Raw genomic sequence first — 15466 nt, 5'->3', positions numbered from 1 at the left:
AAAAAAATAGGACAGTATTGAAATAACTACAGAGATAAATAAAAGGATTCATGTATATAAAACGCTTTAATCAAGTGACAATGTTAAAATAAACATTTTAGTTAATTTTAGAATTAGTAACGTTTTGCTGTGCTGTAAAGTAAATTTAATTCACAATGTTATACTACAAGATAAAACATCTGGGTCTGAACAGTTCTCGAACCATTATTATATTATTCTGCTTTATTCAACAGCCACCAACATTCAACAATAAAAACTTTTAAAAGGTAACGACCTCCAGCGGTAATAATCAATAAATAAACGGAGTTGACTCAATTGTATGTAAAATTGTTCCCGGCAATCTATGCCGATACATACGATTTTGCACGCAACAACAGGTGCGCATTGATCTTTGATTTGTTTACGAAGTTGCAAAAAGATAATACAAAAATAGACGGCAATAAGTGTTTTACGTATGAGCCGTTAAATTGTTATAATCGCGAACACTTCGTTCTGTGTGAAGCGAAGCTAGTACATCAGCTATTGTTCGTTTAATTAACGCCATGATCTATACTAAGGCGTTCTTAGACCATGTTTAGAACATTCCATCATACATTTGCAATAGGTCTGAGAATCTGTCGACCGAAACAACCATCTTACAGACCAAGCCCAAAATATTTGTCTTATAGAGCCGTGCGTGGTCGACGGCTAAAAGAACAAACGTTTGAACCTGCCCTCATACATTTTATTCATATCATGACGTGTTTACATACAAACTCAGACTCGATTAACGTTATAAAGCTTGTTCCTCAACATTACACAACAGCAATTTGTGAATGCCAACATAATTACTACGAAGCACTTAAAAATATAGGAATAACAAAATTCATAACCCCAGTCCATACATGAATTATACAACGGGGATCCTTAAATCACTATCAATCATAATCTAATGTAAAAAAAACAACGAACAATGATTATAACAAACGATTTGTCGTATGAAATAGATATTTTAGGCAAGCGCTCGTGAATTTTGTACTTGTTAGTAAAATTAATTTATCATTGCGTTGCATCAAATGTTATGTAACTATGCGATGTGCCATTTGCATGAAGCGAGTGGTTGGGACTTAATGCTGTATCGATGCTGATTTGCCTCAAATATCATATCCCTTACGAGATCCTTAACGAAAGGGACAAATGTATAAAACTCACACACCTTGTAAAAATGTTGAGACCCACACTTTTAAATTACACATACACGTTCATATACATAATTATTATGCACGATTTATTTTTTATGATTTTTTTTCACTTGCAACACATATTTATACCATGATCGTACACTGCTAAGTTTTAAGTACCGTAAGTCAGGGATGTATGCCAAGGTCAGTGTTTACGTGTCCCGAAGTAGTAGTTACAATTACAAATGCTTATCCTGTATCCTACCTAAATTATATTATTGAAGATGAGAAGCAAAATAACACAATTTTAATTCAAAAATAAGATCAAATCTATGGTTTAACAGCAAAAAATCCGCTTGACGTTTCAGTGGAATCTATCCCCACCACCGTGAAGGCACAAACATAAAATCTAAGGAGGTATTGAAAACTTTGAAATTAATTTTCATTGGTTATTTTAGCTTCTCAACTTCGAAACGTGTGATGATGACCGGAGGCAAAGTCAAGCGCGTTCAAGGAAATAATTGCGTGTAATGTAACAACTATGTATTGAAAATTCATTGCTTTGACTGGTTTTGTCAAATGACTGGCATAAATAAGACAATCATTACCTTTTATAAGGTGTTTAAAAGAAGTGCTAGTAGACATTAGTACATAGTTTCTGAACATGACAAGTAAACAATAAGGTTTTTATTACTACCACGAGTAGGTACCTTTACATTAGTCACATACATAGTTGGAAGGCTATTACATCACACGGAGTTCTTTCCCTACATTGTCGTGCGCTTGACAAGCCTCATACATTAACGTCAAGTTCTCTCTATCATTTTCACTTGTTGATTTACTTTGAATAAAACCAACATTGAATAAATATTATGATCACATGCACTTCCTTAATTAATCCATTATTTTAACATTTGAAAGTCTTCGCTTTTAGGGATATCTAAACAATAGATTACATAATTTTCAATGTTGGCACGAAATTAACATTTTGCAACCAAAATAGGAATGTGCAACACTAAATTTCTGTTAATCCCTATTAATTTACTCAAATTAATATGCCATCACTCAGTCTTTCAATTCATGAAACTGTAAATACATTATAATATATCCAAAAATCTGCAATAAGCAACAGTAAGTGAAATGAAAACAGTAGATTTCACAAATATATACAATAGAATTTGACAACGCCTTCCAATTTAAAATTATCTGATCGTGAAAGCCGCATGTTCAATTTTTAGAAGTGTTTTACGTAAAAATACGGATAGTGGCAGTATGAATACGCAAGTGTGTTCAAAATTACCATAAAGTGAGCTCGAGACTGTGTCTAGGTAGCAAAGGTCAAAACGACACTTTTGAACATACGCGTAACGAAGATAAATAATTTTAATGTTGAAGTAAAAATTAAACACGGACTTAGCGCGATCCTCCACAAGACATTTCATAGAATCAGAATATTATGTATCACAAAGCTACACTACCTAGCTCAGTTTTCCTCCTTATAGCTGAATGGACATGGGAATGATGGAAGGCTAAATTAATAAAGCGCACTGTTCAGAAAAGCATCTAGCGTGCGCGTAGTGCTTGATATTATATCCATGGCAAAATTGACGTTCAATATGGATAGAAATGTATAATTGATGTAAATTCCCTACCAATTTCCTGCCTTTATTTTTTGTACTGAAGGATTATGTTTATAGAGTTTATACATCCAAAAGGAGCACATCAAACAAACTATGAATTGACGGGGCTACTTCCGTAACGCTACTTTCGCGACTGTCTCTGTCTCTCAGCCTTTTGACAAAGAGGGATAGTTGAATCGGACGGTATGGATGTTGTTTGGAGTAGACCCGCAGTTAAAAAAAATACTAAACATATGTTACAACTTATTTAAAATTTATATCTTCGTTGAGAGCAAACCTACAAGATAAAATTGAAATTCTCATAGGCATTTGACATTCTATAATTTATATCGGCACTAATACAGATTTATGTAAAAATACCATCTCTTTTTACCTGCTAAAGACAATAATATGTGAACAATAGGTTGAAAGCGCGATATATTTTTTTACAAGTTTTACGTAAGTACTCTCGCAGCCATGACACCAGAAATACGTTAAGATTTTTCAGTGTGTTGAATTGAACATTATTACACATTGTTTCATAAAATATACGCGCTCACGGACATCGCTATGAATTTATTGCCCATTGGGAGCCATCAAAGTATCAAAGCGGGAGAGAAATATCAAAGAACCGTAATGGGTCCTTAGCACAAGGAATTCCAATATAAATCAGGAACTTTATCGGCAAATTATGGAATATGACTTAATTACTTTTCATGTGTTAAAATCTAGCCAGATTGCTCATTTCTATCCATGTCCCGTAACAAGAAAAAAGAGACTTTCGCCTGAAAGAATCCTCTAGTGGTCAAACCACATACGAATTTTGATCTAAAAGTATCGGGCCCCGTAGACAAAGTAAATTTGAGACAGTTTTTATTTCGAAATCGCTTACGGAGCAAGTGACACGTCAAGAAACCGAAGCGAAGCGATTTCGTCATTTAAACTGTTACGTACTATTTTTATAGATCGTTTCATCCACGAAGACGCCCCACCATTCTTCCGCAAATGTTTGAGTGTTATCGGTACACGCTAAATTTTCCGTGAGTGCACACGCACACTACAATAATGACGCTCGGATTGCTCGGATCAAACTCCCCGCACCCCGCGCTTCCCTCAACCAAAAATTGGTGGGGCGCGTCTTCGTAGATGAATCGATTTATAGTGCTGTAGTGTACCTTAGATGGGCCCTAAATGACGTTTATTTTTGTTGTTAAACGTTTCATTTATACGGCGCTACGCTCCTGGTTATCCAAAGGGCCAGGTATCAAATGTGAAGTCGGTTTATCAAATTCAGATAGGTTAAGGCAAGTGGAAGGTACGGACGAATGCAGCCTCGGAAGGCGGGGTTTAGTCTTGCTTCTTGTCGGAGGGCGTGCTGCTGGAGTGGTCGGTGTCTTCGGGCTCCTCATCCGAGTAGTTTGTGGGCTCCTCGCCAGGCTTCAACAGACGCCCCACGAGGTCGTACTTTTCTGTAATTAAAGAATTGATTTGTGAAAACACGGGCCACGTTGTAAGAGCAATTTGCAAGCTATCTAAATAGTCTATCTATAGGTACAAATAAGGGTTGCTGCTGGGAACAACTGGAAATCTCGCAGAACATGTATGAACTCTAAAAACGCTACAGTCGCTTGGAAGGAGCTAAGTGAAACAATCTGATCTTAAAAAATCTGACTGGCCTTAAGGCGATTAGAGTCCTCAATGACCTTGGGCGTTTGACCTTCACGCCGCGCGAAACACCCGCGCACCCCGCACGAAAACTCCGATTTGACACCGATCAAAATTACACGGGCATAGGTAGATACAGAATAGAAGCTCTTTTTTCATGACATTACTGCCTATTATTTTAAACTTGAATTGATGAACCTTGATGTCGGTGTCATTTAACTCAGGAGTAAAGGTATTTAATAAAAATAACACAATCCATGAACATTTTGTACGGGATATTTTTATTTTTTATTTATTCGTAAATTTTCTAATGTTTTTGTTGGTTCAGCCGTTCTCGAAATTTGAACATGTAATATGTAGGTAACTTCGGGTGGAATCTTGCAAGCTGAATTTGTTAGACCAACTTCCTGACGACAACTGTAGGTATTGGAACACATAGTAGTATTGTCTATGGTTTAAAAAAGCAAATGTTTCTTCTTTTGTCTATTGTCATTCTCTTTGTGTCACTTATGAAGAATAAACTGAAAATGTATTTAATCTCCTCTTTTTATTAGAAATCCTTCAACAACTGATTGAGTTAAAATTTTGGATATACATGTAATTCGGATGACAATGCAATATTGTGATGACCTGGAGTCGATCTGATGATAGAGCTGGAATGCCAGTGGCCCCATACCAACTCCGGGATTAAACGATTCCATCGAGTTTAGGCTCGTTTGATTTGTATTTATTTATTTATATAAATATAAGTAAGTAATATTATGTAAGTAAGCTACTTCAAAAATCACGAGTACCTACCTACTTTAATTCTCAAAGGCAAACAGGGTCTTATGATGGAGCTGGAATGTGGCCGTAGGAATAGGCTAGTTTCTTAAAAAAAAACACTTTTAGTCCATCAATTACACTATCAAAAAATATTGGACACGGTATATTTTTATTTGTCAACAAACAAGTAATTACGAAGTTATGATGCGATGAAATTCCGCGTGACGTCACAAATCGCAACAATTTTATGCACGCCTTAACGTCATGGGCCTCTTCTGAACTTTATCTCTTTAAATTTTCATAAGTTTAAAAAAGTGAAAAATACATTTAAAGTATTTTTTTGGTCAAACTCTTGCTTTACCCAGGAAACATCCTTATTCTTCGAAATTATTACGAGCTACATAACGAAAAATCTTTGCTACTACGCCGCAGCAAATTCCGCATCATAAATAAAAAAATAAATTAAAAGAAAAAACCTTTTTTTTAAAACAAGTTTTTGTATGCTAATAATTTTAGTTTCATGGCAACAACAAGGTCTATTGAGTACCTATAGTCTACTAAAGGCATGAAATAAATTAATTTTCACCAAAAATTAAAACCAACTCCAAAACGAATCACCAAAAGGTAGGCTGTCACCGACTCCGAAAATATCAATCATGATATACGGGAATTTGTAATCAGTATCCACATTTTTTAATAAGCTCTATAGAACAATTTATCAATACCACTTTATCATATTTTTTTTAACTGTGGTATTTTCGCGAAGAAACATATTGAAAATCTAATTCTAAATGGCCCATTTGCAACGAGCCTAAGTATGAAAAATATAAATTGTTTTCTTCACGTAAATCGATTAAGTTACTGATTCTGACTCGCTCCTAATTTGGATACTGATTGCAAAGGCCTAGTAAATAAATAACGTAATAATTTTTCTACTTGTATTTATCTAGTGCAGTTGTTTTGGAGTCAATTATAGTTTTTTTACACTAATAGATTCTATTCAGGTAGAAAATAGCGTCTGAGCGCGTCATAATTCAATTGTATCGTCTGACTGCACGTACTCTATGAACAATTCTGACATAAAATCTATTGTCGAACAAAAGCTGGGTTGCACCATCTTACTTCAACTTTGACAAGCGTCAAAAGTCTGTCTAACTCCATACAAAAAACACCGGTTATCGCCAAAGCTACGGTCAAAGTTAGGTCACGTCAGGTGGTGCAACTCAGCCAAAGAAAAAATTCATTTTGATCGCTAATGTCAGTTTGCAGCGAGTGACACAACCTCCCCGTCTGAAGGCCAGCGGCCGACTGCCGCCCGCACCCCGCGAAGGCCCCCTCAACAGCAAAACGTTCGGAATTTATCAAAAGTAAAATTTATGAATGAAAGTAATGTTCGATTGAAAAACGCAACGTGTCATTTAAAGATTAAAGAATTCCTAATCTATTCGTGCAAAAATATTTTAAATTAACATAGCCGTTTCGGAGGAGTAGGGAATTTAAGTAAAAAATCGATGTCCCGTATTTATTTTTTTAATCCAAAACAAAGAGACGTAGCGAAAATTCAAACGTCACAAATGTAGTCCTTGAACTGTTGTATAACATATATTTTTTTCAACTATTTCTGTCCAGCAGTAAAAGAGGAGTAGGCTTTACAAAATGCCCATTTGACGCGGATTGAGGACTCTAATCGCCTTAACACAGCCTTATTCCAATTTATTGTAACAAAGACGTGTTGCGAACTTAATTACGAAGTAGTTTCAGGAACTATTTGACGCTGACTGTGCCTAATACACATTTCTGATCATAAATGAGTAGCACATGTGGATGCAAGTTATGAATCGATGTTATTTAAGTAAACTTTATCCTCAATCTTGCAATGAGAAGAGGCATAGGTCCAGATTGTTTCGATAAATTATTATCATTCTACGCCTGGCGATTACGTAATCGAAATGAATAGTCTGATTAGTGCAGTGGGTCGTTAATACATGCAGGAACGCGGCGCAGGCGCCTACCGAATAAGTATCGGGTGTGCAAGGTTGGATCATTTAACCTTATGCCATTGTTTTTACTAGCGCTAAAATAAAAGTTGCCTCTTTTTCTACTTTGTAATTTTAGTGATTTGCAATATTATGTACATTTTTTACTGTAATGTTTTCAATTAAAAAGACTTGTAGGTGGGTAGGTATTTCGATACCTACGAAAGGACGTATGCAGGGTTATAGGCTATAACTTGTAGCCTTCTTTCTTATGCAACACCTATGAAGTCATTTTTGACGCTATGGACGCGGGGAATTTTAGAACGCGTCTTAGTAAGCTGCCACACTACATTACTGGCGGATTGCAAGCGTTTTCTGCGTGGCACACTGGATCGAGCCCATACAAAGCGTTGGACATCGCTTCCTTACTCAGTGTTTTTAAAATAAAATGAGATTGCGTCAACGTAGTAACTTCAAATTTTTACAGTGTAAGGTTGACAAGTTTATCTTTCTAATGTGATAGATTTTACTTATTAGATGGCAATTAATATAAGTGAAAAAAATTCTTAAAATATAGTGATGAAAAACTTGTATTTATTGTTCAATTAAAAGCAAATACTCACTCATTTTGGTCTGTTTCCATATTTAAAGAGTAACATAGCCTAACAATACTCTAAATTTATTCTCATTAAGTGTTAAAATTATTAAAGAAATATTTTTGTAAACGCCTGATTTTTCATTGCACACAATCACTTTGTTCGATTTTGTCGAGCTTGATTTCATATTCTGTTAACTGTTAGATACATAATCTAACAATACTCTAAATTTATTCTCATTAAGTGTTAAAATTATGAAAGAAATGTTTTTGNGAGGATACAAGGAAGAGGGGCAGCCACAGTAGGTAACACAGAGTCGTTCAGGTGAGTGCCAGGGAGAGGTGCAGCAACCGCAGTTAAGGAACGGCTGGGACGAACAAGGATACGCGAATCCAGCTCGTATGCCTTGATAGGGTTACACTGATTGAGGCGCTCCTTTTCAAGACTTGGAAGCCTGCGGGTGACGAGCCATTGGGCGTGGAGAGGGTCATTAATTATACACATATTTTCTACTTTGCCGAACATTTGCACGAGAACGGTTTGTTCTAAACATATGAATTTGGTCTTTTTTAATGCAGAATTAAATGCCCTTCAACTATCAGGAAGACCACTTTTCGATAGGGTAAGTCCTTTACGCGGTATAACTGGAAAACCGAAAAAGCGCCCCTTTCTGGGGCCCCCACCACTTAAGCACAACTCCGTCGAAGTCGAAAACTTAGGAGAGTCTTAATGGGCAACCAATGAAGCCATTAAAGCAATAAAATCTTTTGTAGGAATTATTTCCGATTTAAAAGCTAATTCTACTGGACTAGTACTTTAGTCACAGAGTCCACCGAAACCTATGCAAAGCTGACAATAACATTGATGTCTGCTTTGTCTGCACCTTATCACATTAACCTTGACTTATCCAGATAGAACAACAGCTTTTAGCACTGATAACACCCTCTGCAGCTAGAAGGCAGTGTCAAGTTGATAATAATCTATAATGTATCACTAGCAAAAGTCCGCATTTTTATTCCTGATAAGTTCAAAACTTTTCCGTCTGTAGGAGGAAACTCAAAAGAAGGAAAACAGGGTGTATAAAGACAGCTGTTTGTAAGTTAAAAAAAAAGTAATCATCATCATTAATTTGATGATTTGCTGTAGGGTTAAAGTTAAAATTAAGGATTTTTTCTCTTTTTTCATAAATTTGGTTCTCTCACCAAATCTGTTGATAGCAAGTTAAATAATATTTATTAGAATCAAACTAAAATATTACTATATTATATTGTTAAAAGTTACATATTTTATGTCAGTTAAAAGTAAACAGTTCTGAGATTAATGAAATGGTGAGACAATGAACTCCCAAGAAACAAGCTAAGTACTTGACATTTTGTAGCTGATAATAAATATAAATAATACACCACAGATAAGATTAATACTAGCCCCAGGTTTGTTTATTATACATAACTGTAAGTATTATTATTAACTGTATGCATGCTACATTTTTCAAATTGAGTGCCTAAGTAGGTATTTCAATCCTGTTTTAAAATATGCTTTCCCTTGACTTGAAGAACTAATATTAGATATAACTGATATGCCCTGAAAACCATGTTAGTAGGTTCAAAAAATTCTGGTCTACAAAATAATGGAAATACCTCTAAACTGTGCCTCCCACTCCTTTACAGATTCCATTTCCATGGAGTTGAGATCGCTCAGGTCATCATACTCCTTATCTGACGAAGTGACACAGAAGGTGGCCAGACCCCGTGAAGCATCTTTGCCACCAAACGCTGCATATGGGCCTCCTGAACGAAAATACAACATTATTAATTAGTACTGTTGTCAATTGTAATTTATGTTGAAGGAATTGAGACTAGTAATAAATGTATACAGTAAATCAATAATATAAATTGAATTACTATGTGACAACCAGGCCAACTCAGTAGTAATCCAAACACCTACGGAGAAAAGGCATTACAAGTTAATGCACATTTCCACATTACCATATCAGCAGATAACACAGGCAATGTGTGAAATAAAAACTTATCAGACATGAAAACAAAATGAAATGATAATTCTGTGAGTCACATTGTGAACTCTATTTATAAACACCGACGCACCGAGATGCACTCACCGGGTCCGTAGAAGCGGCGTCCCCTCGTCGCGTCGAATATCCACCCATTCACCGCCACTAGCACTCTGCCGTCTGGCTGAGTTCCATCGTATTGCCGCAACTCAGACACTGTCATATCCTTCCGTAACTTCGGAAGCTCCACCACACTCGAGTCGGTAGACGACTTTGTAAATTTACTGTATATTTTGTATGCCAAAAAGAAAATAATAGCAGTCAACAACAAATTCACAGGACTACAAATTTTGAAAATATCGCTCACAAAACCAGAAGCCTCGCCGACGTTATCAGCCTCAGCCGCTTTGGTATCGGGTGCTGATGCCATTTTGGGAGAGTAATTGATTTACGATTGCTAACGGAGACTTGTTTCCGCCTGAATTTAATAAATCCGACACGATTTGTGAGAAGAAGTAAATTAAAATAACTAATGACGTCAGCGAGCAGCAGACGGTCTGAGAATGACAGTTTACTTTTTTTTGTTGTCATAAGTGTTGTTGTTAGTTAATACATATCGTTACTTTAAAACGTTCAGTTGGTACATCTCGTTATTTTAAAGTTACTTAATAGGTAATTTACTAGATATTATATGTCACTAAAATAAGTGGAGGTGAGCACGTAGTCACGACGACACATAAATTAATTGAATACAGAACACAAACAACACATAAAATATGTGTAATATAGCATAAGTAATCATTTATATTGTGTGCACGACAGTACCCTTGCGCGAATATCCCCTCTACGTTTCGGTCAGCGCTAAGTTTACCGCCACTAATGCCCTATTTATTAATGAAAAATGATACCCTAAAATGGAATATTAACTCAAAAAAAAACATTTATTTTGTGCAAATAGGCTTCTGAATTTAAATTATTATCATAATACTACCTTATCACTCTATAAACTTCTCGTATGTTAGATTTTTTTATACAATAGTTTATTGATAAAGTTTATAAAAAATAACGTTACTCTACAATACAGACAACACTATTAACTTGTAAAATGTCAAAATATGGCTATGTTGGCATATCCAAGGCCGAAGACTCATTTAAAAAAAAATCTAGCTATCTTTTTTTCTCTTAGCTGGGTCGTCGTGCTTCTCTCTCTTTCTGCCACAATCATCTGTATGTTGTGGTCTGTCTGTGTCATACTTGTCAAATCAAACTATTTCTCAGTAAAGTAATTTCAGTTTCAGTATCTGGAAGATTTTATTTGAAAAAAACTGCGGTTCACACTGCGGTTATTAACGTAATTATGAAAGAGCAGCGTTCAGATCTATGTTCCCGCTATACAAAAATACTTATTGTTGTAAGTTGCTACTGGTGAGTAAGTTTTCAGGAAAGTTTTATATCCTTGTATTTTCGGTGTGCCGATGCCTGAATTTATTGCTATTCCTTTTCATTTAGTGCCTGCGAAAGTCCCTTTTCGACTGGTTGGATATTTACACGCGTACAATTAAAAATATCACTAACACAATCTCTATTTTATTTTATTTTTAGGATTGTGTCCATAGCCACAGTATTTGTGAATAAAAGTCTTTTGAGCAGCCAGACTGTGGCATTAGAAGCGCCGTTGTTCATCACATGGTTCCAGTGCATCGTGTCGTTCACAATATGCTGTACACTGAGCAATACTGGTGGAATACCAGGGATTTTTGTATTTCCCAAAGGCACCCCTTGGAGCATTGCAGTTGTTAGACAGGTTAGTTAGTGAATAATTAATTATGCCATTTCTATTCTGATAATTATTTTCTTATCTATAAGCATTATTTGCATGTATGCATTGAACATTTATGAGCTATTTATATTGCTATAAAATATGTTACTACAAATTACACAGAATATCTGAAAACCTGCAAAGTTATTGGTAAATTGTGATTGTGTTATTACATATTACACATAGTAAAATATTGTAAGGGATTCCCATTTGAAATATTTTAGCTTTGAATAGGAAGTGTGATAAGAAATGTAATCACGTAATCAGTGATATCATTAAACTAAAATTTATTGATAAGATTCAATGGCCTGAATGTGTGTCATTGGATACTTTTAACAATTAGTCACACTTGTAGTTAAGCTACCAATGCCATGAATATTTCAGCACAATTTGATACATTTTTGACATTTTATTTTACTTTACTGCCACAGATCTGTGATTACTGCTATGGCAGGATTGTGGTTAAATAATAGCCATAAATCCTTATCTCTTATTTGCAGGTTCTGCCTCTCTCTGTGATGTTCACACTCATGATAGCAACCAACAACTTATGCCTGAAATATGTTGGGGTACCATTCTACTATGTCGGCAGGTCTCTGACTACTGTCTTTAATGTGATATTCAGCTACATACTCCTGGGACAAGCAACTTCATCCAAATGTATCATGTGCTGTGGGTTTATTATCTTCGGCTTTTATTTAGGGGTTGACCAAGAAAGCTTATTGAGTAAGTTGTTATTGTAACAAACAGATATTAACAGGATTAGGAAATGATGAGGTTCTAATTGAAATAAATCTTGTTCCAGGTTCATTTTCACTACTAGGAACAATTTATGGTGTTGTTGGGTCATTGATGTTGTCTCTCTACTCCATATACACCAAGAAGGTCTTACCAGCTGTTAACCAGGAAGTCTGGCTGCTTTCTTACTACAACAATGCCTACTCTATCATGTTATTCATACCACTAATTGTAATTAATGGTGAACTGACTGCATTGTGGAACTATTCTAACTTTGATAGCACTTATTTCTGGTTCCAAATGCTTATTGGAGGACTCTGTGGTTTTGCCATAGGATATGTCACATCATTACAAATTCAGGTAATTTGCATACTTTGTTATCATCTAGTAAATACATTATATTATTATCAGTATTATTATTATATTATTCTCAGAAAAATTTGGTACTTGCTTTTGCAATTTTAGTTTTATTAAAGACTAATATGTTTTTATGTTTTCAGGTGACATCACCCTTGACCCACAATATATCTGGTACTGCCAAGGCATGTGCCCAGACTGTGATAGCCACTCAGTGGTACAACGAATCAAAGAATACCCTTTGGTGGGCCTCTAATCTTATAGTATTAGCTAGTAGCGCATTGTATGCTAGGTTTAAGCAGGTTGAAATGGAGGAAAAGTCAAGGAAACCAGTACCTGAAGATGAAAAGAGTTTAGTATGATGCTTTTTGCTGATACTAGCATAAATGGAAAGACTGTGTTAAGAAATAACATATTTTATGTGTTATGTAAAATTGTTTTATGAATTTTTGAATTTGTGTTAATATAATCATAGTAACTTAAACTATTAAAAATAGTTTTGTCAAAAAATCTGTCAACTCTTAAGACTCTAAACACAACTTTAAAATATCCGATTATTTATACCTAGTTTAATTACGTTATGTTTAATTAGTTACAACTAAACTGGTTGCTGTAGAAAATCAATTTTTACAGCAGCTACGCTGTACGCATGACGTTTGCCGACGTATGAAACATTTTTATTCTGTATTAATTGGATTATTCCAGCTGGATACATATGAATTAGGTATCATATTTCCATATATTGTGCATTGCATTTTTTAGTTCCTAAGATTTTAGCCAATCTGATCTATTTATAAGTATGTAACTAAATTTCAATTGAAGTTAACTTAAAGTAGACCTTAACAATTTTGATAAATATTTTCTAGTGACTCTGTAATCTGGTAATAAGGACAGATTATTTGTTTCATCTGGATCTTTAAGATAATCGTATAGCTCTAAGCCATAAATTTTATTCCAGTCTCTTGTAAATAACGTGCTATTAAATGATATCCACTCTGTGTATCTAAATCTGTTTGTTCTTATGCTATACCCCATAATTCTTATCTCTTTGAGGCGTGGCTTATCTGAGTCGGCTCTAGGAGTTACACTCGGCCTAGGATACTGACTAATTGCAATATATTTGTTGGCTTTCTGATACCTTAGTCTCGATTTCATGAGGGGTTGTAAAGTTTTCCCATCAAAGCACAGCACTGACTTATCTACAACGCTTTTGCATTTTGGAATATTATCGGGGAGTTCGCACAGGTGAACAAGTGTTGGAAAAATGTCTACTAGTTCGACAGGATTACGCACTGATTTAGCTTCTATTCCAGGGGCAATAAAGTACAAAGGAACCCTTAAAGCCACGTCGAAATTACTGTACTTTGCCCATAAGCCATTTTCTCCAAGTGACCATCCTGTAACATAACAATAATTAAATACAGGACCCTATTTACCGCTAGCAATAAGCGAATATTGAAATACAAAATAATTACCATGATCACTAGTCAATACCACTACAGTATTACTCAAGTCGACGTAGCTCATCAATGCCCCCACCAAGTCATCAATATATCGGGCTGCTGCGAAATAGCTTTGTCTGATTTTTAACGTCCATTTGTGGGGCATTGTGCCAAATGGGAACGAGATGTTGAGGCGCGCGATATCGTCTCTGTGGCGCACATCGGTCCAGGGATGCCAAGCCACTAATGGTAAGCCCTTTGGTATATTTGGAAACTTTGGTAAATGCGTCTTAGCTATTGGTGGGACTTTTCCTGCCAAAGAAAGCACCTAGTAAGTAGGTATATCACTTGAAAATCCATGCAGCACATTAACATCAAAAGATACGATGACACTTACTAAGATATTTTTTGGGAAACTTCAGAGGAATATGAGGTTTATGGAATCCGACAGCCAGAAAAAATGGTTTGGTGGTATTTCTACTCTTCAATATATTAACTGCGTAATCAAGAGTTTGTATATCAGGTAAAGATTTTCCTGGCTGATCTTTGACCTCTACAGGACAAATTACATTTCTTTGAAATTTTCTAGTATTTGCGTCCCAGCATACGGCCAAGTCTTTAAATTTGTCCGTGGGTGGATGATAGGGATAATGCGACCAGCTGTAAGGATAGTCGTCCGAAAAATTTGAACTTCTTCCTGGATGGAACACCTTCCCAACTGAAAAAGTTTCGTAACCATTTTCTTTGAAGTACTGAGGGATTGTTGTGAAGTTACCTACTGTATGCCTCCAGTAATTATAAAAGTCATACAGCCGCAGTGCATCTGGTCGACGACCAGTAAGTAAGGAATTACGACTTGGAGCACAGAGCGCTTGCTAAAAAAAAACAAATGATAAGAAAAATAACCATATTATGACCTTAAAAGTAAATAACTAAACATCCAATTGTAATATCAAAGTAATATCAATACGTTTTCAGAAAATCTAATAGAAAGTAACAAACCTGTGCAAAAGTATTTTTGAAGTTTACACTGTTTGCCGCCAGTTTTTTTAGGTTTGGTAAATGTACATCAATGTCAGATAGATGGCGCAAGTCGTCGATAACAATAAACACAACATTGTTTTTTGTTGATAAAGTTAATTTAACAAATAAAAACAAAATTGTAAAGATACTTTTCATAGTTTGAATTACTTGATAATTAAGTTCATCTGCGTAATGAATTCTTGCACGTTTCTTTTGTTTCACTTTCACAATCAACTACCTACCTACAATGACTGAATTAATGTGCGATATGTCATGGTTATTCCCATAGAGAAAAGTA

General features: G+C 35.4%; 3 protein-coding genes across 3 annotated transcripts; 1 reads left to right on the top strand and 2 right to left on the bottom strand.

The window, feature by feature from the left end:
* Positions 1-53: 53 nt before the first annotated feature.
* Positions 54-10359, bottom strand: Pgrmc2 (progesterone receptor membrane component 2). Its single transcript, XM_028320060.1, has 3 exons — positions 9898-10359; positions 9419-9568; positions 54-4248 (listed from the first exon to the last, which is right to left on the bottom strand). The coding sequence occupies exons 1-3, from the start codon at positions 10217-10219 to the stop codon at positions 4127-4129; spliced, it is 594 nt and encodes a 197-aa protein (XP_028175861.1). The 5' UTR covers positions 10220-10359; the 3' UTR covers positions 54-4126.
* Positions 10360-11021: 662 nt separating this feature from the next.
* Positions 11022-13196, top strand: nac (GDP-fucose transporter nac). The gene is made up of 5 exons (XM_028320058.1): positions 11022-11214; positions 11392-11593; positions 12109-12334; positions 12414-12706; positions 12847-13196. The coding sequence occupies exons 1-5, from the start codon at positions 11147-11149 to the stop codon at positions 13063-13065; spliced, it is 1008 nt and encodes a 335-aa protein (XP_028175859.1). The 5' UTR covers positions 11022-11146; the 3' UTR covers positions 13066-13196.
* A 75-nt stretch (positions 13197-13271) lies between these two features.
* Ids (iduronate 2-sulfatase) lies at positions 13272-15400 on the bottom strand. The gene is made up of 4 exons (XM_028320057.1): positions 15148-15400; positions 14543-15020; positions 14179-14457; positions 13272-14100 (listed from the first exon to the last, which is right to left on the bottom strand). Exons 1-4 carry the CDS (start codon positions 15322-15324, stop codon positions 13526-13528), a joined length of 1509 nt encoding a protein of 502 aa, XP_028175858.1. The 5' UTR covers positions 15325-15400; the 3' UTR covers positions 13272-13525.
* Positions 15401-15466: the final 66 nt, after the last annotated feature.

This window comes from Ostrinia furnacalis, unplaced genomic scaffold (assembly GCF_004193835.3).
Source record: "Ostrinia furnacalis isolate ACB-3 unplaced genomic scaffold, ASM419383v2 OfSCF7348, whole genome shotgun sequence".
NCBI classification, from domain to species: Eukaryota; Metazoa; Arthropoda; class Insecta; order Lepidoptera; family Crambidae; genus Ostrinia; species Ostrinia furnacalis.
The sequence above is the reverse complement of the archived record's forward strand: the minus strand, read 5'-3'. Positions and strand labels throughout refer to the sequence as shown.

Excerpts from the sequence above, each read along its gene's own strand:
- Ids (XM_028320057.1), bottom strand. The coding sequence starts at position 15,324 with ATGAAAAGTATCTTTACAATTTTGTTTTTATTTGTTAAATTAACTTTA. Across the intron at positions 14,458-14,542 it reads GTTTCCCAAAAAATATCTTA|GAAAAGTCCCACCAATAGCT; the intron begins GTAAGTGTCATC and ends TTTCTTTGGCAG. Across the intron at positions 14,101-14,178 it reads GGTATTGACTAGTGATCATG|GATGGTCACTTGGAGAAAAT; the intron begins GTAATTATTTTG and ends GTTATGTTACAG.
- nac (XM_028320058.1), top strand. The coding sequence starts at position 11,147 with ATGAAAGAGCAGCGTTCAGATCTATGTTCCCGCTATACAAAAATACTT. Across the intron at positions 11,594-12,108 it reads GCATTGCAGTTGTTAGACAG|GTTCTGCCTCTCTCTGTGAT; the intron begins GTTAGTTAGTGA and ends TCTTATTTGCAG. Across the intron at positions 12,335-12,413 it reads TGACCAAGAAAGCTTATTGA|GTTCATTTTCACTACTAGGA; the intron begins GTAAGTTGTTAT and ends ATCTTGTTCCAG.
- Pgrmc2 (XM_028320060.1), bottom strand. The coding sequence starts at position 10,219 with ATGGCATCAGCACCCGATACCAAAGCGGCTGAGGCTGATAACGTCGGC. Across the intron at positions 9,569-9,897 it reads ACGCCGCTTCTACGGACCCG|GAGGCCCATATGCAGCGTTT; the intron begins GTGAGTGCATCT and ends ATTTTCGTTCAG. Across the intron at positions 4,249-9,418 it reads GTGGGAGGCACAGTTTAGAG|AAAAGTACGACCTCGTGGGG; the intron begins GTATTTCCATTA and ends CTTTAATTACAG.